The sequence below is a fragment of the Spermophilus citellus genome (genome assembly GCF_964194105.1).
Source record: "Spermophilus citellus genome assembly, chromosome: 13".
Classification (NCBI taxonomy): domain Eukaryota; kingdom Metazoa; phylum Chordata; class Mammalia; order Rodentia; family Sciuridae; genus Spermophilus; species Spermophilus citellus.
The window spans coordinates 97,063,547-97,088,412 of NC_138193.1; the positions used below are offsets into that span (position 1 = coordinate 97,063,547).

At 52.6% G+C, this 24,866-nt stretch overlaps 1 protein-coding gene and 1 long non-coding RNA gene across 7 annotated transcripts in view; one reads left to right on the top strand and one right to left on the bottom strand.

The window, feature by feature from the left end:
* The window catches only part of DNMT3A (DNA methyltransferase 3 alpha), a 104,803-nt gene that overhangs the window by 13,455 nt on the left and 66,482 nt on the right, over positions 1-24,866 (top strand). For 4 of the 5 annotated variants that reach the window (XM_081265078.1, XM_081265076.1, XM_081265077.1 and 1 more), the window contains one exon: positions 13,043-13,288. In XM_081265078.1, the coding sequence (XP_081121204.1) occupies positions 13,226-13,288 (63 nt within the window). In that variant the 5' untranslated portion in view covers positions 13,043-13,225. Of the gene's footprint in view, positions 1-7,879; positions 8,013-13,042; positions 13,289-24,866 lie in introns of those variants that run through there. The other variant, XM_081265079.1, reaches the window with a different exon arrangement.
* On the bottom strand, positions 13,297-15,518 carry LOC308632742. 2 transcript variants are annotated; one of them, XR_014018637.1, is made up of 3 exons: positions 15,419-15,518; positions 14,349-14,434; positions 13,297-13,947 (listed from the first exon to the last, which is right to left on the bottom strand). It is a non-coding gene; the product is annotated as an uncharacterized lncRNA (long non-coding RNA). The 2 variants fall into 2 exon arrangements; XR_014018638.1 differs by lacking the exon at positions 15,419-15,518 and adding an exon at positions 14,997-15,336.

Genomic DNA, 24,866 nt, shown 5'->3' on the forward strand with positions numbered 1-24,866 from the left:
AAGACCCCAGGTGGGTAGACAAGGAGAAGGGGGCAAATGGAGGAAAGAGAGATGTCAGACTGAGGGTCAGGGAGAGAGGAACTGGGGGACTTCTGGGAGGAGCCCCATTTTGGAGGAGAGAGTGGTGTGGGCAGACACTGTGTGGAGCAGGGGATGTCAGCTGAGAACTATGACTAGACATGGAATGGGGGGGTTGGCTGGGAGAGATGGAGGGTGAGGCCAGAGGTGGAGGCCGAGGTCTTTCTGTAGCCACCCACTGGTGTAAGACAAGACCAGAGTTTAGATCTTACCGTGTGTGGAAAATATTGGCATCACAGAGTTCAAATAAATAGAGATGGAGAGCTAGAGATATGTATCAACTTTATTAATATATAATCCGTGCCGGGTGTGGTGGTGCACACCTGTAATCCCAGTGACTCGGGAGCCGGAGGCAGAAGGATCACAAGTTCAAAGTCAGCCTTGACAATTTAGTGAGACCCTCTCAAAACGAAATTTAAAAACAGGGTTGGGGATGTGGCTCAGAAGTAGAACACCCCTGGGTTAAATTCCTAATACCACAAAAAAGAAAAAGATATTATTCACTGACTCTATCAGTGAGGGCCCATTCAGGAGACAAAAACTACATGGGATTTTGCACAAGGAAAGTTTAATATAAAGAATGATCAGCTACACCAGGGGATTGGAATAATGAGGGATTGGCCAGTGCCAAGAACTCTGAAGAGTACAGAAATAGAAGCTATAAGAACATTCCATACGAATCACCCATGTATATGTACAATTGGATGGTCTTAGTACACAAACAGAATTGTGTGGCCATTGTCAAAGTCAATTTTAGAAACTTCTCATTAGGCATCAGGTGTTTGGTTGAGGAAGCTGCATGTGAACTGTCTGCGCTGAGCGGCTGGGGAAGAGGGGGAGACACCAAAGGAGGGTGGAGGGAAGGGGGAGGAGGAGGCCACTGGCTTGTGAGCTTCCAGAAGCAGGGGTCCCTTGTTCACCCCCGGCCGACACAGCAGTGGCACTGGATATCTGATTGGTGAGCAAGTGCTTGAAGCAGGGCGTCATTAGCTACCAGGGCTCCTGAATTGAGCTCAAGGACCACAAGGATAGAAAAAAGCCCTGGGAGGCTGTGGGTGACTTCAGCGAAGGCCCACACAGGAGACAGAAACCACATGGTGTTTTGAACAAGGAAAGTTTAAAGAATGGTCAGTGGTACCAGGGGATTGGGATAATGAGAGATTGGTTAGTGCCAGGAACTCCAAAGAATACAGAAATAGACGATATAAAAATAGCCACTACCACTACCATTGCCATAGAGTGCCCAAGAAAGAGGCCCCCAGGGCTCAGGTTCAGACCAGGATGGAGAGGGCATGCTGTGGCTCCCTGGATGGCAGAAAAGTCATTGGAGCCATGTTGGTGGAACTTTCTAGAAATCTGCACTCTGGGACTTATTGGAAGTGCATCCTTTGGGTCCCAAGGGAAGTTGTTCAAGGGGAAGGATCTTACTAGAGGCACTGCTCCTAAACTCCCCAGGTGAGTGCTGGGTGAAGCTGCTGGCTGTGGGGTGCTGCTGGTTAGCCCGCACTGCTAAAATCAGGTGTTGGAGAAGCTGGGCTGTGGGAACCAGGTGCCAGAGCAGCTGCAACGGTAGAGCTGGGTGCTGGGAGCTCACCTCCTGCAAGAACCTAATGCTGGAAAGCATCCAGGCTGCAGGATCTGGCTGCTGGAGGAGTTGTGTACAATGTGGAAGCCCTCCAGGAGAGCAGACTGGGTCTGGGAAGGAAATCTCCTTCCTCCTTCAATGTCTCTGCAGTGCCCCCCACTGACAAAGTTAATGTTGTGCCAGCCAGGAAAGGGGAAAAGTATTTAAAGGGCTATGTAGCCACCCCTTTGGCTACATAGCTTCCCTCTGCACCCCTTACACTCATCCAAACTCCTGTGCAGCAGCAAAATGACTAGATATCTACTGTCAAGACATAGTTATCCTTGTGACATTCTCATCCTCTTGCCCAAGTAGAGTCCCAATAATCTGTGTACCAACCCCTGGCTACAGAAATAACTTCTCAAACTCAGCCAGAGTCCCCTGACTCTTGTTACCTAACAAGTAAATTAAAAAGTTAACCGCTAACAATTTACATAGAAAACAGTGGGAAGAAGAAAAAAAGAGGAAGACAATTGGTAACTATATATGCAAATGAATACACATCCCAGTAAATAGGAAATATGCACAAATGCCTCAGTCCCCATTTCTGCCTTTGTTCACAAGGCCACACTGGCTGTCCGGTTTCCCTCTCCCATTCCCATTCTGCATCTCTGCTCTCAGCCAGTGTCTCAGCAAGTCATGCTGCATTAACTTAATGGAGTGACCCAAACCTCCATTCCTGAAGGATCTGAGCCGTTGTCTTGATTCTGTTGTTACTGTAGTTTTCCATGAATCCCTACTTTAGAGCACAGAAGTTCTAAGAGTCACGTGGGAGAACCTCCCAGGTTCCAGACTTAGCCTTCTTTGGCTTTACCGAGTATCAGCAATCAGTTTCTCCTTGGTAATCGTCACTCCCCACAGTAGAGTAACTCCTTTATCTGTGGTTTCAATGGCCAGGGGGTCCAAAAACAAAACCCAGGAAGATATCTCACTTTCCAGTGGAACCATTTTGGAATTCCCTGGTGGAAGCATTTTTCCTCTGGGGGTTGAAGGCAGTCTGTGTCCCCACAGGGTTTCCGAGGTATGGGGTAGGGAGCAGGGGCCAAACCCAGGGAACTAAGGGGAGAATTCATGAAGAGGGTCTGGAGTTGGCAGGTGTGGAACATTCTTTACACCAGAGAGGCACACGGGGTGGCTCTTGGGCCACACCTCCTGGGGAGGATAAGGTCAGATTGGCACTCATGACTGCCACGAAGCCTGCCAGCGACCACATGACTGATTTTTCACATGGACTTTCAGCCCCTGATGCCTGAGCCGTGGAAACCCACCTGACCGCCACAGCACACATGGCCCCTTGTGGGTACACCCTTGGCAATGGAGACTCCTTTATGGAAATCTCTGGTGGCTCATTTTGGCTCCTGAGAACAATTCCAACTCCTTAACAGCATCTATTTTGGGTATAAACTTCCCCCCACACACACTTTTGGGGCTGTGTCATGGTAACCATTAGCGTGAGCAGAGGAGTCTGACTCAGACTCAGCCCGCCCCGTGGCGGCCATCCTGGCTGCAGGTGTGGAGTTGTCGTAAATGCTCCTGCAGGCAGTACCTGTGCAGGCACAGTGACCTGGCCTCCAGGGGTGTGCGAGAGCCAAAGTCACCTTATTGTGACTCCCAAGCCAGACTAATGGGCTCCAAAATTGGGACAGGCTGGCAGGACTATTAACCTGTCACCGGTGACTTTTGGTGTTCCGTGGGCAGTGGGTGGGTGGATACAAGTGGTATTTCTGAAAGAGCAATGGGTGATGATGTCATCTCACTCTAAAGTGGCACTGAGCCTCCCCTTGCCCCTCCTCCTTACCCAGCCTGACTCAAGACGCAGAGAGGCTATACTTGAAGGAAGGGGGTTAGCAGATAGACATCTCCCTCTAGAAGTCCGTGGGGTCCCCTTCAGCCTTCTGTTGGCCCCCAGTTTACAGCAACCCAGAGCCTGTCACTGCTCTGGGAGACGATGGGACAGGTAGGGGGAGGGGACTCACGATGCTTTCCTGCCTTTCATCACCCACTGGACCCATTTGTACCTCTTCCCAGCTCAATAGAAAGCTCTGTTATGAGGCTGTTATTTGTGAGCTGGGGTCACCCCAGGGGCACAGAGCACTGTGGAAGTGGCTTTGAGGTCTGTGCTTAACGTCCCCATCTGAGAGCCGCTGTGTTTGCAAGGGCTCCAGGTTGGATGGACCTGGATTCATAATCTCGCCCTGGAACTCTCTAGCTGTGCTGTCTTAGAGAGGTAATAAACCTCTTCATTTCCTCTTCTGTAAGATGGGAATAACGATGGGACGTACTTCCTAGGCTTCATAGGATTGGTATGAGGATTAAATGGGACAGCGTGTCCTGGAGCACTGTGCCTGGCAGACGGTAGGTGTTCAGTGAATAGTTGAATGAATAAATGTTTGGGGCTGGGGATATAGCTCAGTTGGTAGAGTGCTTGCCTTGCATGCACAGGCCCTGGGTTCAATCCCCAGCACCGCCAAAAACAAACAAACAAACTAAACCTTTCACTGGCTTAGAAGGGTTTTGTGATTAGAAGGTGGCAAGCCCACCGCCACCTGCTTCCCTGCCCCAGTGCACACCAGCCTAACCAGAAGGGGGCTGGCTGGAAACTGTTCTGACCAACCATGCCCACAGTCACTTGGCAGTCACGAGGGACTAAGATGGAGGGGAGAACTGGCTTCTGAACAGTATAGGCCTGGGTCTGGGTTTGGACCGCCTCTTACTGTGTTCAAAAAAACAGTTTTTATGAACCTTTCTGTACCTTATTTTTCTCATCTGGGAAATGGGGATAAAAATAGCACCCACTTCAGAGGGCACCAGTGAGGCGTAAGTAAGCTGTTGGCATCGCAGAGCACGGCTCACGCCTGGCACAACCAGGAGCATAATACACACACGCTCCGGCTTGAGCGACGTCCACTTACAGGCACTCCAGGGATTTCGAGAAAAGAGAGGAATCTGTGGGTGGATGAGTCAGGCACTAATAATCGTTAAGCTTTATGGGGTTCTTTCTCTGTGCCAGGTGCTCTCATGAGCACTCCCAGTGCATTTTGAGCTGACCCTCCCCATGACCCTGTGAGGCAGTGCTATTATGCCCCCACTTTACAGCTGAGAACACTGCACACTCCAAGGTGGTGATCAGCCCCAGTCAGGCCCGTGTCCGCTCACTACCGAGTGTGAGAGTTAGGACACCCACAGCCGGGAGCTCAGGGATGGCCACCACAGGTACAGCCAGGTGCAGCGCCCCCCGTGCCTGCCACCTTTGATCCCTGTCTTCACCTCTTTGCTCTTTGTCCTCAGCCCAAATTGCCCTCGCGGCCACAGGAAGTCTGCTGGTAGCCCCTGGCTCACGTGCCACCCTATTAGCATCTTTCATAGCATCAGTGAAGAAGTTCCAGGGAGGCCTCTGATTGGCTGCGCCTGGACAGGCCCTGACTCTGCAATGGGGTGGCGTGGGCTCAGCGGGGCACAGCCAAACCCCCAGAGAATGTCCTCACCTGCCTTCCCATAGAGGCCTGGAGATGGGGAGGAGGCTCTTAGGATGATGCCATTGGGATTTTTTTTGGTGGAGCGAAGCTTTTGGCCTGTGGGCACTGATGGATTTGACGGTGGTGCCAAGGGCTGCTGTGAGGGGCAACCTAGCTGGAGCTGGTTGAAGCAAGGAAGAGCTGAGGCCGGGGATGGTCAGCTTGCCTGTGCTGGGGAGACTGGGGTAGGTGAGGAAGGTGGCTGACCTTGGGGACAGTGGGTGGGTGCTGACTCTTTGAGTGGGACAGTCCTGAGGTGGGGGGTGGGGGACATTGAATTGCGGGTCCTTGGCCTGAGGCAGGCTGGTGAGGGAGCCAGTTTGTGGTTGGAACTTCGCAGCCCTGACACCGAGTTTGGGAGGAACGGAAAGGAGGTGCTCAGCATGGGCTGCCCTGGGGAAGTGATGTCACTGGAGGGGTGAATATTTCATGAGGGGGCGGGGTGGGGGCGGAGGGAGGCACCGCTCCTGTAGCTGGTGATGGAACTCTGCGTAGGCTGAGGAGCTGGTGAGGTGCCTCTGTGGGATGTGCTGGTTTCACTGAGCCACGGAGGGGCGATGGCCGTGGCCACTTTCGTATTGATAGGGGAGGAAGCGGAGGCAAATGCCACCGTGGCTGGGTGGGGTGAAGCGTTTTCCCATCCCCATTCCCTCTTTCCAAAAATTAGTTTGTATTTACAGCAGCACAGAGCGCGATCTAAGGAGTCCAGTGGTGCTCACTGCCCTAACAAAACGCAGCTCCTCTGCCCCTCCTCAGGGCGGCCACTCTCAACCCTGGGAGCCCGCTCTGCCTGCAGTTTTACGTCTCCTGTTTGTTTGCCTTTCTTTATCTCTTTTCCTTCTTCCTTCATGTTGGGGGCTGAACACAGGACACTCTACCACTGAGTTACACCCCTACCCCTTTTTATTTTGAGATCTGGTCTCACTAAGTTGCCAAGGTTGGCCTTGAACTTGTGATTTTCCTGCCTCAGCCTCCAGAGTAACTGGGAGGCTGTCACTATTTTCATAAGTGGTGGCCTGGCTACATCTCATTTCTGAGTAATTTGCACATTTTCAATTAATCTATGTAGATGTTTTCCTTTGATTTCCTATTTGATAGATTCTCTGACATGGCCAATCTTTCTCTCCTCCAGCCATCCTCCTAAATAGCTTTTTTTTGTGTGTGTGTGCTAGGCTTACTCCTATAGTCTCATTCCAATATTCTTTCAAAAATGAGTATGCATATGTTGATGTATATATGTGTAAACATGTAATAGGCAGAATAAGAGCCCCTCAAAGATGGCTACATCTTGATCCCCCGAGCCTGTGAATATGTTGCCTTACATGGCCAAAAGGCCTTTGCAGATGTGATTAAATCAGGGCCCTTGAGACGGAGAGGTTATCCTGGATTATCTGGGTGAGTCAGTGGAGCCACAGGGTCCTTAAAAATGAAAGATAAAGAAGCCAGGCACCGTGGTGGTCTATGCCTGTAATTCCTGTGGCTCTGAAGGCTGAAGCAAGAGGATTACAAGTTCAAAACCAGCCTCAGCAACTTAGCAAGACACAGTCTCAAGATTAAAAAATAAAAAGGGACAGGGATGTAGTTCAGTGGTGAGTTGCCCCTGGGTTCAATCCCCTGAAGCAAAAAGAAAGAAAGACATGAAACATAAAGAAAGTCAGAAAGAAGTAACAAACGCAGAGACAGAGTGGCATGATGGGAGAGAGAATGTCCATCAGTGACTTTAGAGATGGGAGGGGCCATAAATCAAGGAACAGGGACGGCCTCTAGAAGCTGGGAAAGTCAGGAAAATGGATTCTTCCTAGAGCTTCCAGAAAAGAACACCTGGACGTTCACCTGGCCAGGAGAACCACTGAGAACCGCTGTACCTCCCACGTGCAGGATAATTGCAAGATAATCAACTTGTCTTGAATTAAGCCATTAATTTGGTGGCACATGCAACATGTATGTGTGTGTACATATACACACACATGTGTACACACGTTTGCTAGATCAGCACAGTGTGTCCACTATCGTGTTGGTACGAGCACTGTTCTCAGCGGAGCCTCCTGGTGTAGTAGGGTGGTTTCTGGTCTTTCCGTTGCCTTCTACCCCCTGAAGTTAATCGTTACCTTGTTTGTTCCCCTGCCTTGTTTTCTTTGTACCTGTTGCTAATTCCTCCCACACCTAAGAGCCTCAGTCTGGTGGTCCACAAGGACAGCCACAGCAGCTAAGAAAACATGTTTCAGTTCTAGGTTTCACTCTTTCTCTCCGGCCAGCCGCTCTAGGCACGTGCCATGTGGTAGCTGCTGTTCTGTGACTTCCTGTTTTGTGCCTGGGTTCAGACTGCGGAGTCAAGCTGTGAGCTGTCCCTGTGCTTTGCCAGGTTCTGCAGCAGAGGGAATGGTGATGGTCGCACCCCACAGGCCTCAGACTGGTCACACCGCTTAGGTGGGCGTGGCATCGCCTGCGGCTTGTGGGCTTGTGCGGGTGCACCAGGCAGCCTCCTCACCTTCTTCCCCAGATGCACTTCCTTCTCCTCTGTGCTGTGTCTCCTGTGGCTCAGAGGACATCTTCCCTGGCTTCCAGAGAGAAGGGCTTGAGACCTAATTCCACTCGCACTTAAAGATAATTTGTCAGGGGGAAGAATTTTTTTTAATTTTTTTAATATTTATTTTTCAGTTTTCAGCGGACACAACATCTTTGTTGGTATGTGGTGCTGAGGATCGAACCCGGGCCGCACGCATGCCAGGCGAGCACGCTACCGCTTGAGCCACATCCCCAGCCCCAGGGGGAAGAATTTTAACTGGAGAATTAAGGTTTGTTTCATCTTTAAGAATTTTTGAGGGGGCTGGGGTTATGGCTCAGTGGCAGAGCGCTCGCCTCACACGTGCGAGACCTTAGGTTCCATCCTCAGCACCACATAAAGATAAATAAGTGAAATAAAGGTATTTTGTCCAACTACAACTAAAAAGTAAATATTTTTGTTTTTAAAGTTTTTGAAGGGAGCCGGGCATGGTGGCACATGCCTATAATCCCAGCTCTCAGGAGGCTAAGACAGGAGGATCGCAAGTTCAAAGCCAGCCTCAGCAAAAGCGAGGTGGTAAGCAACTCAGTGAGACACTGTCTCTAAAATAAAATACAAACCAGGGCTGGGGATGTGGCTCAATGGTCGAGTGCCCCTAAGTTTAATTCCCAGTACCCACCCACCCCCCAAAAAAAGAGTTTAAGGGGAGGGCTTTATCATCTTGTTTTCAAGATTGCTATTGAGCAATCTGAAGCCATTCTAATTCCTGACCCATTTTATATCACTTTTCTCCCTCTCTGGTAAGGGGTATGCTCTTCTCTCTGTCTCAGTGTTCTGAAAGTTCACAGTGTGGCTTTGGTGTGGGGCTGTGTTCATCTGTGTGTTGGACAATTAGGCTTTTCAAGGGAGCAACTCCCATCTTTCAGTTTTGGGAAATTCTTTACAGTTATTTTATTTCATTGGTGATTTTCCCCCCACTATTCTTTCTTTCTGTAACTCCTGTTTTCAGATGTGAAAAATTTCTCACTAAGTTGCCCAGGCTGGCTTTGAAATTGTGATCTTCCTGCAGATTACAGGTGTGCACCACTGCACCCAACTGTCTACTCGGTACTTCTATGAAATCAACATTTTTAGCTTTTACATATAAATGAAAACATGGTATTTTTCTTCCTATTCTTGGCTTATTTCACTTAACATAAAGTCCCCTAGGCTTTTCCATGTTGCTACAAATGACAGGCTTTTGTTCTTTGTATGATAAAATAATATTCCATTGTGTATCTACATTGTGTATTTATCCATTGGTAGACACCTAGGTTGATTCCATATCTTGGCTATTATGAATAGTGCTGCAATAAACACAGGAGTGCAGATATATCTTTGACATACTGATTTCATTTTCTTTGGCTATATACCCAGTAGTGGAATTGCTAGATCATATGGTAGTTCTATTTCCAGTCTTCTTTTGAGTCTTATATTTCTATTAGTATGATTTTTATTTCTAGGGGTTCTTTTTTAGTTATCTGACTATTCTTTTTTAGTAGCATCCCATTCTTGTTTCATGGATATAGTATCTTCTCTGTGCATAAAGTCTGTTTCCTCCAAATGGTTTTTGTTATTGTTGTGTTTGGTTTGGGCTTAGTCTTGGTTTATCTGTTCTGGTCTCTATCTTCTACTTCCCTTGAATGTCTGGTAGTCCTTGGTTGTCCTTTCTGGGTTAAGAATAAGGAACTGAAAAAAGCTGATTGTAAGCTCTCAGCACGATGGTGGGACTTGTCAATTTTGAAATCCACATTGGTTGACCTGAGCAAGACATTTGGAGCCCATTTTGATACTGATGTTAGTATTGGCATCCTTAGCCCTTTCTCTCTTGGTCAGTTTAGATTCTCCAGAGGAGAAGGTCAGGGTCAGGCTCCCACTGCTCTCCAGCCCAGCCTGGGAACAGCCTGAGGGATCCTACATCAGCATTTCCATTAACCTTCTTTTCTTTGGCTTCATATACCATCTTTGCTCTCTGTTCTGCCAGTCAACTGTCTGTGCCAAGGCCCCCTGTTTTATTATACTCCCTAGACCTTCAGACTTCTCAGGGGTGGGGAGGGATTTCACTTATTTCATTGACCCTTTATTTTCACACACGCATCCCTTCACCCGAGTCCCAGAGTACCTGGTGTGATCACGTCACATATCTGTTGAGGACTCTGTGTTCTAGACTGGCTTTCACTCTCCTGCTCCAAATTTCACTGTCACAGGTCTGCTTTCTAGATCCCCAGATTTTGTTAGTAGTGTCTCTTCTCTCTTTCAGCCCAATCTTTTGATTTTTTACGTCTTCTTAAAAAACCTTTCTACGAGGTTGGACAGAAGAAGGTGGTGAAGTGTGTATCTTCAGAATCCCGGATCTTGGGGGGGGTGCGGCTGTGGCACAGTGGTGGAGCGCTTGTCTATCGTGTGTGAAGCACTGGGTTCGAACCTTAGCACCACATAAATAAACAAAATAAAGATGTTGTATCCATCTACAAAAAAATATATATATATATTTTTAAAAAAAATCCCGGATCTTTTGGCAGAGCTGCTTTGTAACTGAAGCGGTGCTGAAGGTGACTGGGCTAGTGGCATTGCTGAGATGTTTCCATGATGGGATTCTTTATACTTCTTTTAAGTCATCGTCATAAACATTAATAGGGTCACCGTAGAAATGGAAAGTACCAGAGAGAAAGTGAAAGCTGCTGGCTGTGGCGGCAGGGGTCTTAGCAAGGACTTTTTTTGTGGTGGTGGTTTTTGTGGTGTAGCTCTTGGCCTAGGGGAGGCGCATGCTCTGGTGCTGGGGGCAGCAGGGCCGTGAAGCATGGGGGACACGGGCTGCTGGGCTGGGACAGTGGCCCCGGAGCTCCCTGCAACCAGACTGCCTGGGAGAAGATTGCTCCCAAGATCTGAGTGCTGCGTGAAGGCTTGGGACCTGGGCCACCCAGGGGCCCCTCGATTGTGCAGTACAAGCCTGGTCTGGTCACATGCTGGGTGATTTTGAGAGCCCCCTTTGGTCACGGCTGGTCCATTGAGTAACACAAAGAGACTGAGTCTGACCCAGTCAAACTGCATTTTCTGTGAGGACAATTTATGCAGCTCAGATGTCAGAGACTGGGGTGGAGGAAGATGAGGAGGAAGAAATATCTTCTTCCCTTCCGGGATGTCTCCCTCGGGGTCAGTGCCCTGTGATGCTCTGCGTTCCCATCTGCGTTCCTCCTCGCCACTGGGGACAGAGGTTCTCTGAAAGGGCTTCTCTCACTGCACCTCTGGTGTCACAGGCCCTCACTCCCTCGTGTCTCTGGGCCCCAGAGCAGTATTGAGACTAACTCCTATTTGTTTACTTTGTGCCTGGGTCTCCCTGTCTCCATTTTGGGGCTCCCAAGGTGCCTGGCCTTGCCTGCCTCGCACCTGTGCTCCTTGTTGCCCGTGGGGCCTCCACAGTGTGACAGGTCAGGGTTAGAAGAGGTCCTGGAGGTCAGCCAGACTAGTTTCCCCATCTCACTGACAAAGATCTGAGGGCCAGAGGAGAAGCCCAGGCAGAACCGGGCTCTGATCTGCTGGCTTTGGGCTAAATGTTCCTTCTAGCCAGACTCTGCATCCTTTGAAGTTTTTGACTTGGGGGTGATTGGAGATGATTGCTTGAGGACTAATCAATGACCGAGGACCTATCAATGACTGATAATGGCTGAAGACTCGGGGTGCTCGGGGTTGGGTGAGCTCTCCACTGGACTCTGCAGTTGCTTCTGTGGGGTGGTGTGAGTTGGGGGATGTAGCTTCCCAGAGAAACCCGCCCCTCGGAACACAGGAGTCAAGAGATCTGCCTCCTGCCTCCTGCCTCCTGCCACCCATTGCTGTTTTGAGCCTTAGATTCCACATAGACCAGGAGGTACTGGCAGCTGCCCACATGAGGAACGCCGTCCTGGGCTTAGCACAGGATCTGGGGGCGGGGGGCGGACCACTCGTGGTTGCCATCCATACTCTCAGGGATCCAGCAGCTGACCCTCATGGAGCCCAGCAAGGTGCCGAGCTCCCGGATGTGGGAGATAGGGTGCATTGCCCCCCCCCCCAGGCCTCCTGGAGGGCACAGCTGCCCATCCACCCTACACCCAGGCTTTCCATCCTGTCTGGGTTTGTAACTGAGGGACCCTTCCTGTCCTTGCCCCAAGAAGGCTCCTCCCACCTGCGGCTTGCTCAGGCTACCCCAGGGCAGAGCTGGACAGGAGGCACCCACCTCCCAGGCTTTGCACCCAGACCCCTGAAGAAGCTGGGCCCATGGGAGAGCCCAGGCTGTGCTGTCTCCAGCTCCTGGTTTTCCAGGGAGCCCTGGCTGGAGGGGGAAGGGAGGAAAAGCCCAAGAGGGAGGAGAGCTGGGAAGCAGAGCCGGGAACTGGAAGGGGAAGGGTGTGGATGGCCCCGATCCAGCCTGCCTCCCACTTTCCTGCTGTTGCCAGTCCCCTCCCGCGGGCCAGCACTCGAGGCAGGGGCTTGGCGCTGTCTCCGGGGGTGGGAGCGGAGACCTCTGCTCCCTGCGGGGGGGGGGGGGGGTTGACACAGCACCCCTACCCAGCTGTGGCCCAGGCACCAGGCTTTGTTATTTCACTGGCTTGAAGCCCACACCTGGAACAGGGAGGAAGAAAAGCCCCTAAAATTCAGCCTGGGGCTCGCTGGAGCCCACCAGTTCTGCACGCAGATGGGGCCTGTCCCTGGGCGGCCAGCGGGCAGCCCGCACCCTCCCTGGACCGCGCCTCGCCCCGCGGGGCGCCCCCTGGACCGCCAGCCCGGCCTGCGCCAGGCCCCCGCTTTCCCCGGCCCAGGCGCTGGCCCAGGCGCTAGCCCCCGACGTGAGGTGACATTCATTTCACTACATCCTGTGACTGCCACTCACTTCCTCCACGTGGCAGGAGCCGTGGGGGTGGGGTCGGGTGAGGACAGAGGAGAAGGGAAAGGCAGGGCCGGGGGCCTGGGGAGGCTGGGGTTTCCCAGGGCTGTCGCAGTGGGAGGGGGTGCGGGAAGCTTTCAAAGGGAAGGACGGATGTGAGAGCAGAGGAGGAGGAGGCAGGAGGCCTCTGGAAGTCCCAGAAGTGGCACCCACGGCCACAGCAGCCTGGAGGCCACCCTGGTGGGGAGGTGCCCGAGGGGCACAGGTGCTGGCCAGCCAATCGGCCTCGGTGTCCCTGCGTCTGAGGTGCTGGTGAGGCTTCGAGGGGAGAGCAGGGCCAGGGGGTCGCAGGCCCGGCTGGCCCTGGGGCTCAGGTGGGAGCGGGCCTGGTGCGCCACCCTGCTGACGCTCTCTTCCCCCCACAGGTGGAGGCACAGAGGCCCAGACCCACACGCCAACTGAGGCCGCGTCTCCCCGAGGCTCCAGCTGGGCTCTATGCTGAGTCTCAACTCTCGCTGACCAAGGCCACGATAATTCCCTCCCCGAAGCCCGGCAGCCCCCCAGCCCCGCGCAGCCCCAGCCTGCCTCCCACCGCCCAGCTGCCCGCAATGCCCTCCAGCGGCCCCGGGGACACCAGCAGCTCCGCTCCGGAGCGGGAGGAAGACCGGAAGGTGAGCAAGTGGCTCTCCAGGACACCCTCTGGCTGGTGCCTGGGGAGCAGGAGGACCCTGTCCCCACAGAGTGACCATTCGGCTGTGCTGAGCACTGCTCCTGTGCGGTCAGGCCGGCAGTTCGCTTGGTTCTCCTCCGCAGGGTGGTCTGGACCCTTGACCCCCTGTTTTGGTGATGAGGAAGCTGAGGGTTGGAGAGGTGAAGATCTGGGGGTGGGACAGGAATTTGGACCCAGTAGCCTGGCTCCAGGGCCCCAGCTTTCAGCTGCCATGGTGATGGGCACAGACTCAAACCCCCAGTCCCAGCAGCTCTAAAGGGAGTCCCACAGCCCGATCCCCTTTTAGAATCTGCCTTTTATTGCTGTGAGTCCTCAGGTGAGTCACTCCACCTCTTTGTTTTAGCTGCCTGCTTCCCAGGGTGCTCAGTGACTTCCCGAGGGCCATCACCCACACAGGCACACTGCTATGTTCAGATACTAAGTGGCTGGGGACAGCAGCATCCCTTAGAGGTGGTGTTTCCTCACCCACCACCCGGGCTCCGAGAGAGTGTCACTGCATGATCTTTGATGTAGCTTCTGGCCATGGAGCTGGTGGCCCCCCTGTTTTCAGAGTCCCACGAGGGTAACCTCATCATTCTTCTGCTGAACTCCAGGTTTAGCCTGAATCGGTTGAAGGGGCTTTCATCAGAATTCACAGGCCACCTTGGGACCTCCTAAGCTGTGACCACCCATGGGAAAAATGACTTCTGACTCCAACAGTGGGACCTATTTTCCCTCTGTCAGCGGGTAGTCAACTCCATGGTCATCCTCCAAGGGAGCCACAGTGGCCCTTCCTGGCCTGTCTCCACAGTTCCCTCTGCCTTCTGAAGGGTTGGGATGCTGGGTGGTGTCTAGCAGTGGCAGGGCCTGTTCTTGGGGGCAGCAATTTGTTCTTCTGGCACAGGGTGGACCCCTGGCACCAGGTATGGGGGGCCCCCGAGTAGGCATCCTGGGCACCCATCCCAAGGAGGGCAGCTCTGCCTACCTTGCATGCCATGCTGAGAAATCTCTCACATGCTCACCTCTTTCCTGGACTTGCTTGTTCTTAGAGTGTGTTTCTGGGTTTGGGTGGTTTCCATCCATTGTTCCATTTGTCCTCAGGGACAACCTTTGAAACAAGCAGGGCACGACAGATGGCCCTGATGTCCAGATAGGGACACTGAGCCCAGCTAGTCAGCGGTGGGTCCAAATGAGAGCCTGGTCTCCTGCCCCACCAGATCTGAGCCCTTCCAAGGCCACCTGCATGGTTCCTGCTGTGGGGACACACACACACACATACACACACACACACACGTGCACATGAGGCCAGGAATTCCTAGCCTGGAACCCTGCTGAGTCCCAGGGGTGTGTGGGCACAGTCAGGCAGAGCATGCAGGGGCGTCAGTGTGTGCTGTGGCCCTGTGCAGGGCCCTTGGAACTACAGGTCCATTCCCTTCTTTCTAATCCCACAAGCAAAGAACTGACAGTCCAGGTGGTCCTACAGACCTTTCGGGGTACCCTTCCTTTCTCTTTTGTTAGTTGAACCCAGGGGTGCTCTGGCACTGAGCTACATCCCTGACCCTTTTTATTTTCTGAGACAGGGTCTTGCTAAGTTCCCGGGCTGGCCTGAAACTTGTAATCCTCCTGCCTCAGCCTCTGTAGTCACTGGGTTACAGACAAGTACCACCCACCTGGCTCCCCAGGGTGCTCCTGCTCAGGACTCAGGCAGCACAGACACCTGGAGCTTGCAGCCGCAAAGTCAGGGACCTGGGTCCACCTCTGCTCAGGGCTGGCTGTGGCTCTGGATGATTCCTTCCCCTCCTGGGGTCTGGTTTCATTTCCCTAGTGGATTGGGTGGCTCTGAGCCTCCTCCTACCCTGAATCCCATGTTCTGACAGATGTTAGCACACCTTCATACCAGTGCTCCTGCAGTTACTGGCCAGCCATCCCCCACAGGTGGACAGACTCCTCCTGTGACCGGACCACAGAGCTCTCCGCCCCCATCCCCCCAAACAACAGCAGATCAGCTCTGCGTTGTGACAGTTATGGATAGAGAAGGAGCACCGCCCCAGGAGTCAAAAGTCCCCTGCCCAATCCCAAGTCTGCCACTTACGGGAGAAGTGACTTCAGGCCATCTGGGCTTGTGTTTGCTCAGCTGGAAAATGGGGATAGTAACTCTAGCCTCGCCTGTCTTACAGGGTGGTTGTGGAAGTCAGATGAGGTCATGGGCATGGAAGTGCCCTGCAGACAGCAAAGTCTGGTCCAATTATGAAGGATTACGATTGCTATTATTATCTACCCATAGTAACTGCTCTGGCTCCAATGGCAACAAACACACCCCAGCTCCAGATGCTGGTGCTGATAAAGCAGGCGCACTCACAGGCAGCAGGGCAGGTGATCATGCCAAAAGATGGCAGTGATCCAGGTAGACAAGCGCCGGGGCACTGTGTGCCTCCTCCCCACCACCATGCTGGCTCACCTGGCACACCTCCATGGCACCTCTGGGCTGGCTCCAGCAGAGCCAGGGAGCTGCCTGGGGCGGGAGGATAGAGACACTGCCAGCTGCCGTTAAAGCCAGCCCTGGGGCAGGGTGCTGCAGAGGGGAGACATGGGTTGGTCTGTAGCCCAAGAGCCTGGTGAAGCTTTCGGGGGCACCTGGCACAAAGGAGTTCTTTGGTGAGCCAGAGAGAAGGGGTGTGGCTGTCCACTGGCCCCCTCCATCACCGGCTCCACCTGCCCTTCCAGCCTGTCCCAGTCCCGCCTCCAGATACCACTTGAGTGCTTCCTGGGTGCCAGGCCTTTGTTCACGCTGTCCCCTCTGCCTTCGGGCCTTGTCCGGATCTTGACTGCCCTGGAGCCCTGGCTTCCATCTGCCCTGGATTACAGCTTGTGGTGGACAGCCATGATCAAAATGTGATGCCCTGACCAGCCTCATCCACACCACCTGGAGGGTGTTGAAGATGACATTCAGGCCCCACCCCTGGCCTGCTGAGCCAGGAACTCTGACTGTCCAGGTTTTAAGCAGCCTGCAGGGGGTCTGTGGCCACCAACAGTTGAAGATGACTGGTGTGGGTAATGTCTGGTGCCCCTGGGGAGTGGGGTCTCAGCCCTTTCTTCTGTAGGAGTCCCCAGGGCCCACAGTAGCCCACGGTGTGTGCTCAGGAAGTGTTTTATGGATACGATGGAAAGAAAAATGAGAGTGGCTAAGACCCCGCCACAGGGGAGTCATTACCTAGGGCCGAGGGTCAGGAAGGTGGGGTGAGGAGCCAAAGTGGACACACTGGCTGGGGGTGCACGGGCAGGTCCAGGCATATAAGTGCCCCCCAGCACCTGCCAGCCCAACCCCTGCCATCCACGGGTGGGCAGGGGGAGCAGGCTGAGGGGGCAATCTCTGGGGTTGGGGTCAGGGTGAGTCTGTTGGTAAATGTAACAGGGCAGAGGGAAGGAGCCTGGCCTTGAGGGGAATGGGACAGGAAGCAAGAAGTAGAGGCCAATAGCTTAGAGGGGACCTGGAGGTAGAGGGCCAGCCCTGTGTGGAAGAGAGTGCAAGGAGCAAGTGGAGCAGGAGAGGGGACCGAGAACATTTCGGGGATCTCTTCAGATCCCCACAGACGCATCGGAGCTGGCCGGAGTGCAGATCCCCTGGCCGTCCCCAAGTCTTAGGCCCTCTTCTTTCCTCTACCTCAGAAACAATGGCCAAGATGCACTGAGCACTGACCGCTAGGTATTCTGTATGTTCTGTATGTGCATTTCCTTATTTAATTTTCTTTCTTTCTTTCTTTCTTTTTTTTTTTTTTTTTTTTTTTTTTGGTACTAGGGATTAAACCCAGAGGGACTTAGCCACTGAGCTACATTCCCAGCCCTTTTTTGTATTTTATTTAGAGGCAGGGTCTCACTGAGTTGCTTAGGACCCCTCTAAGTTGCTGAGGCTGGCTTTGAACTCGAAATCCTCCTGACTCAGCCTCCTGAGCTACTGGGATTATAGGCGTGTGCCATGGCGCCCAGCCTCTTATTTAATTCTTATAATTGCCCAATAAGGTAGGCACTATTATTTTTATTATTCTTTCTTACGAAGGACTAAACTGAGTCTCAGAGAGGTTAAGTCACTTGCCTAAAGTCAAACAGCTATAGGAGGTAGTACAGAGGTTGGAACCCAGCAGCCTTGCTGTTGGTTTCTGTGCCCTTCTGGTTGCCTCTTGTATGAAAGGGAATGGCATGGACAGTGCCACTCCTCTGTGATGCACCATAGTCCTGCTCGGGTTTCTGGTGCTACAGGTTCAAGGGTATTTGTTTAGACTGAAAGGGTGTTCAGAGAAGCCTGTCTCTGTGCAGCATGCTCTTGCCCTGGGGTGGGGTGGAGGAGGACATTGAGGGCACTTCGCCTGCAGCAGGAGCTCATATATTCAGGCTCATGTGCAGGATTGCACGTGTCTGCACATGTGCATATCTGCTCCCCATAGGTTCTTTTGATTGAACACCTTGGACACAGTGCTTCTTACCATTCCTCCCTCCATTCCTCTCTTCTCTTTTCCTCTCTCCCTCCCTCTTTTTTCCTTCAGACTCAGATGCCTTTCCAGGGAAAGGGATAGTAGGCTCCACAGATCGACGGTGGACTGATGAGCACTCTCAGAGGGCCTTGCAAAGGACAAGGGCTAGGAAGATACCAAGACAGCTGGGCCATGCAGCAGTGGGCAGGGACTCTGGGGCATTTGCCCCACGACACACACCCGTGCCCTGTCCTGCTGTGTAGAGAGGCAGCAGGGCTGTGTCCTTGTGCTGGGAGCATGCAGGAGCGCCTGCGTGCCTGTCTACACATACTGCACGCGTGCATTCAGCCTGGGGCTAGAGCTCCTTCCTTCCCTTCCCCGTCAAAGTCCAGCCCAGAGGGCTGGCAAGCATTGGTTTCCCTTGGGCCCTGAGCACTTCCTTGCCCTGGTACCCAAGCTCAAGGGCGTCCCTGGGTAGGGTTTCCACCAGCTCCAATCTCAGGGGTTCTTGCAGGTCCACAGGTCTGCAGGAAAGCAGTCTTCCCGGGCAGGATCTGGCTTTACTGCGTTCAGATGCCCCTGCATAGTCACCTGGGGCTGGCTAGTCACTGGAGTCTTTTAAAAGACTTCCCCCTGCCAGGCGCAGTGGCCCACACCCGTAACCCCAGCTACTCGGGAGGCTGAGGCAGGAGGATCGAAAGTTCCAGGCCAGCCTAAACAACTTAGCAAGTCCCTGTCTCAAAATTTAAGAAAACAGCTAGGGCTGAAACTCTGTGGCTTGCCTAGTGTGTGCGAGGAGGCCCTGAGGACTGCAGGACTGAAAAAAAAAAAAAAAAGAAAGCAAACCTTGGGGACATTTAAATAGAAAAAGCCACTTTCCCCTTCAGGAGCACAGCACGTGGACAGTGATGTGTACATTTTACTCATGCAGTTATTAGGTGCCAGGTACATCCAACAGGTCTGTGATGTATACTGACCACTTGTGACCTGCCCAGGACCTACATTTTGGGTTTCAGATTGTCTAGACATTTCTTGAAACAGACCTTATTGAATGTCACCTGCAGTTAGCCTTGCAGTTGGTACGGTCTTGGTGGGTCAGTGGGGCTCTGGAGACAGACCCGTGTTTGAGTCTGGCCTCCGGTGCCTGACTCAGCAGCGCCAGCGCCGGGCAGGGAGAGGGCTCCTCGCTGGCCTGAGGTGTTTAGGTAGATGGTGTCTGTGAGCGAGCTGTTAACGCAAGGAGCTGGTATATATATATTAAGTTAGCCTTATACTTTATTTTGGATGACTTTCACTTTATCTGTCCATCTGTCTGTCTGCCTGCCTACCCCTTTGTGGTGTGGGGAAGCTCAAGGAACCAGATAGACATGTCACTGTTGTGGGTTTGGAGTCCCTTGTGAGCTCTGCACATGGAGGGAAGCTCCTCTTGCTAGGTCTACAGGTACGAGAGGGCTGAGGTCCTTTTGCCCATTGAACAGAAGCAAAACCAAGGTAAGTGGCAGTGAGACCCACCTTCTGATGACAGGAGCTGTGGATACCTTCAGAGATCCAGGTGAGGGGCCAGGGCTAAGTCCACAGTCACTTGATTCCTCCTTCTCTTAACGTGCAGGCTAGGGTCAGAGCATGTTCTGCTGAGAAGGTGGGTCCTCTAGGGACAGAGTGGGAAAGGTTGGACTCAGATGTGCAGAGGGGAAGGGGGGGACCCAACTGGAGCAGGTGTCCCTGGACCACAGGGAATGGCCCTTGATTTCTAGCAATTGGGCTGGGCCCAGGAGGCCTGATTCTGCCCTGTAACTGCCTCTCTGAGCCACAGGCCATGGGAAAGGGCTCATAAAGGAGTCTCCTTTGCACCGCAATTAACTTTATTTAATGTTCATAGTCCCTCCGGAGGCACCTGCTGTCGTTATCCCATTTTACAGGTGAGCAAGAGAGGCTTAGCCAGGTTAGCATACTTGGAAAGTGTCTCAAAAAACGAGGTAGTTTTTTTCTGGTCTGCCTCTGTAGAGCAAGGCCAGCACAGAGTCTGGGTGGGCTGTTGAAGGAGTGGACGGGAACGGGCCGGGTGCCCATGGAGTTGGCTGCCAGCAAGCAGTGGGCACGCTCCCCTCTGGCCCTCAGCATGGCTCAGCTGGGTCTTGTTTAGTATTGTCTCTCCCTCTAGACTGAGTTCCGTTTGTTTCCTTACCTTTTTATCCAGTACACATTAGGCACTCAATGATTTTTTTTGAGCACACCCCTGTGTCTGGCCTCTTGGGGGGGGGGAGTGAGGCCCTGCCCACTCTGTGTTTATTTTCTTTCCAAAATAATGTGAGGGCCCCCACCCCACGTGCATTGTATTTGCTGCAGAACAATATAGGTAAACACTGTAAACTATTCTAATGCTGTAACAAAGGCTGAAAATATTCAGGCGTTCACTCAGCAACTTTGTACATTTATTGTCCAGGTAGTCAATAAAACAAGACGGGATGATGTTTTAACAAAGGCAAGGAGGCAACTTGTGAGGGAGTTGGGGTGCCTCCAAGCAAGTTGGGGTGCCTCCAAGCAAGGAGGCAGCTGTGGAAGGAGGTAGGGTGACCTGTGGAAGTCAGCAGGCATGACCATTTTCAATCATTTAGCATTTATAAGGCACCTGCTGTGTGCATGTACTTAGAAGCTCTGAGGGACTCAAAGGGTCTACTAAGACATGATCCCTGCCTTCCAGGACTGTGGCCTTCGGGCCATTGGTAGTTATAATATGAAGCCAATGAATCTTTGCTGAATTTTTTAATACCATCATCATCAGAATTTTATGTTTTTGTAGTGCTGGGAACTGAACCAGGGGTGTGTGCGTGCATGCTAGGCAATGCGTTCCACGAGTGAGCTGCATTCTGGGCCTTTGTTAATTGTTGAGGCTGGCCTTATACTTGACCCTCCTTCCTCAAACTCCTGAGTAGCTGGGATTACAGCTGTTGGCCACCACCCTTGGCATGTTTGCTGAATTTATTGAGTAATTGAAATAAAGGCCTGATGAGCTTTGGGGGTGACTGAGGTCAGGTAAAGCAAGGGTTTAGAGGGCTGTGGAAGTGAGCTTTCTCCAGCGATTCCTAATTCAACCACTACAGCCTCTGCCCTTGGCCTCTCTAGCCAGAGCCACCTCTGCAGTGTGGGCCTGGGCACGCCTGTATGTGAGTGTTTGCCCATGTCCCACGTGCTTTATGTGAGTCCAAGATCCCGAGGGGGTGGCTCCTGCAACTTGGTGCTCAGGCAGCCCAGGGCTCCATGAGCTGCAGAAGCCAATTCGTTTCGCTGAATTCCACAACCACAGACAGTCTCTGGGAGGCCAGCCAGCCAGCTGGCAGAGGCTGTACGTGCTTCTTGTCCCAGGGGACCCCGGGCAAGTGGCTGACTAGATCCGGCAAGTTCATCCCCTCGACTCGAACACCAACTTGAGACATCTGCTCAGTGGATGCCGGGTCAGTAGCATCCGGTTTAAATATTGAAGGGAGCACACATGTCTCTCCGACTGTCTCTGGGCAAAGATCCTGAGGGACATATATCTCTTAAGGGAGGGGACTGGCATGATGGGCCTGGTGGCTGCCCTCCCCTTGCATTCCCTGCATGTTTGTGTCTTCCGTGTGTGTATGTGTGTGTGTAACACAGCACGGTGGGTTGTAGTGACACGTTTTGTAGTTTTCAAGGCCGAGCCCTGAAAAGATTTGAATTTTGGTTCTGAAGACCTCCTAGGCCTCTGATCTCTCAGAGTCAGATAACCTCTCTGGGCTTCATTTCCCATTTATGTAATGGAAAAAAGTAATACCACCTCTGCTTGCTGTAAAGCATAAGAATAAAATGAAACAACATACGTGGAAATGCTTTGTTAATTACCCTATACTGTACGAATGTGAGAGATTATTATCATCATAGCCCAGCTCATCAGAATGTGAAGTTGTATGTGGCTTAAAATAATCCATCCAGTGAGCTGCGCTGAAATGTAGGTCAGATCATAGCCTCAGAAGTTTAGAGAGAGGCTGATGGGAACCACCTCATCTAAGAGGCACCCAAATGTGAAGGTGCTTTGAAAGCCATAAAGAATTACATAAATGTAAAGTGACAATTGCATTTAAGCCTAGAAAGTGCGCGTTAGTCATCCCGTTTCCTGATTCTGGAGATGTAAAGCTCTGAGTAGCGCCGGCAAATCAGGCACACTGTATTTGCTTGGGTTTGTGTACTTGTTCATGTTCCTCATCTGTGTGTACAGACTCAGTTATTTATTGAGCACCTACTCTGCGACAGCCACTCATCCAGTGTTTTGGACTGTCTGTCTCATGCTGCATGCATCAGACGGGGCAGTGTGGATGCCGTGTGAAGGCCTGTCACCTCTGTGGAGGAGCTCATGGCCTGGCCAGCGCAGTGCTGAGATGGAATGCAGGATGGGGTGCTTGGGGAGAGGAGCAGTTTATCAGGCCAGTCTAGCTAGGGGATGGGGAAGGGGGTGCAGGGGAAGGGATGCAAGGCTGGAAAGGGGAGTCTGGGTTTGCTGGGAAGCCTGAGGGGAAGGTGGCAGAGGAAACAGTCGGCCCACGGGCCAGGGGGAGCAGCTGCTTTTGCACCCGCTGCAGTCTGTTGGGCCCGCTTGGAGAGGAGGCCCAGGTGATCCAGACGTCCTGGGGAGCTTCCTGCACAAGGGCTGAGGAGTGGGCCTGACTTGCAGGCCCTGGGGTCCCCCTTGGGTTAACACTGTGTTTAGTGACATAATCAGCGTTTTATTTTGGAAAGATCAGGCGTCCCAGTGCGCGGAGTATCTTATCGCCATGGCACCAGCCAGATGTTGGGCTGGGTCTGAGCCTTGAGTGATGGCTGCACATGCAACCAGCTGGGATTGCAAGAGGCAGGGAGGGACCCAGAGGAGGGTGGGAGTGCCATGCTTGTGTGAAATGTTCTAGTCAGCCGCGTGGAGCAGGGAGGAAGTGAGCAGCTCTGAGTGACTGTCACGTGCGAGCTTTTGATTGATTACCTCCGTTCGTACGTATCCCACTGCTGTGAAGTATCATTACCCCCAACTTATGGATGAAGAAAACAAGGCACAGAGAGAAGAAGGAGCTTGAAGTGACTAGTAAGGAGAGGGCAGAGCAGAAATCCCCGCCCACCTGTCTCTAGTCCTCCTCCTTCACTGCTGCTGGAAGGGCTAATTCAGTCCCTTACTTGACAGACGAGGAAACCAACCTGGCCCCAAATCTGTTCCCGCTAAACGCGTTGCTGCTTCCCAGCTGCTCAAGTTGCTGTGGATCAGATTCTTCTATTTCACAGTATTAGTGATGCCTCTTAACTCAGTACTACTTGCAGATTTGATAAGCATATTTTACATTCCTTTGCTCAACCCATCAGCAAAGATATTGAATAAAACAGACCCCGTGACAGATGTGAAAATAAACCAGTTGATACGCCTCCGTGGAGCCGTTGAGGGCATGGCCCCGGCCATCTGCTTACCCTGCTCGGAGCATCAGCCCCTGCCCGGCAGCGTGAACCACAGCAGGCCCAGAGCCCGAAGCTCTCCTTCCACTTTGCCCTGTGCTTGGGCTCCATCATGGAAGAATGACGTGTTGGCAGAAGATAATGTGCTTTTCATAAAGCTGTGCTTCAGGGCCAAATGCAAAGGGCAAGGGCCAGACCTGGCTGTGAATTCTGAGCAAGGGTCCCATGGAGACTTGGTTTCCTCGAGTCTAACCCAGAGGTGCACATGACCTGAGTGCACCTTGCCTCATGCTGGGCACACAGCACCCTGCCTGGTGTTCTCCACCTCTCTGGACAGGGCGGGACCCTGGAGAGGTGGCCTGGCATGGGGACTCCGCCCCTTCTTCCTGGGTTGGATTGCCCTGAATTGAATCCAACAGGGGAAAAAATGTGCTGAGCACCGCCAGCCTGCCTGGACAGCGTGCGTGACAGACAGAGGTGCTGTGAGGACCGGCAGTGGGTGCTCATGGTGTGGGGTTGCCGGTCAGAGACCCCAAAGGTTTTGCCCTTGTGCCTGGTGGGAGCTGGGGCTTGCCCGTCCTGAAACATCAAGTGTACTTGTTTTTAGTCCTTGCCATGTGGTGACCGTGGTTTCTTTTTGCTGATCAGAGTTTCCAATTGGCTTTCACATCTCTGATTAGTTCAGAATAAAAGTGTGAGAGAGTCAAATAAGGCCCTTTGTAATAAGTGTTGTTTGTTTTAAAAATAGTTCAAAGCCCAGAATTTCTGGACAGTAGGAGTTCTTCCAGAATCTATCCTCGGCTCAGGGGATTCAGCAGGAAACAAAACAACTCAGGGACAAACCATTTATTTCCTGAGAAACCTGGGAAGCAGGCAGAATGGACACCTTTGTCTCCCCATTTCCCCCTTTTTGGTACAGGGGTGCTTTACTTCTGTCTTAAATATTTTTTTTACTTGTAGATGGACACAATACCTTTATTTTTTAATTTTTAAGTGGTGCTGAGGATCAAACCAGTGCCTCACACGTGCAAATGCTCTGCCACTGAGCCCCAACCCAGCCCCCCCAGCCCCCCCTGGCCCTTTTTTAATTTTTGTTTTGAGACAGGGTCTCACTGAGTCGCCCGGCTGGCCTTGAATTTGCCATCCTCCTGCCTCAGCCTCCCAAGTAGCTGGGATGGGAGGTGTGCACCACCGTGCACGATCCTTTCTTAGCGGGCTGTCTGTGGGATCTTGGGGGGCGGCTCACATCCAGCCGCCTGGCCTCCCGCAGGCACATGCCCTCGGACCTCCAGTGGCTTGGGCCTTCCCGGCCCTAAAAAGCTCCCTTTCCAGCTGGTTGCCTCCCCTGGGCCTTGCTGTCGCACTGCTCCTCTGCTGTGCTTTCCTGAAGAGAACCCCTCAAGGACCTCTGCCCCTCGGGCCGCCTCTCCCTCCACACTGGACCCCGACAGTACAGGCCCTTCTATCCTCTGGCTTCCTCCCCTTCTGGGCTGAGCTCCTTAAATCGTCCTCTCCAGCCCTCTCCAGGCCCTCTGTGCTCATTGCCGTGTCATTCTGGTGACAGTGCTCCTGAAGGCCAGCATTATGAGCTCTGGCCCCATCTCTGTCCTGACATCATTATAT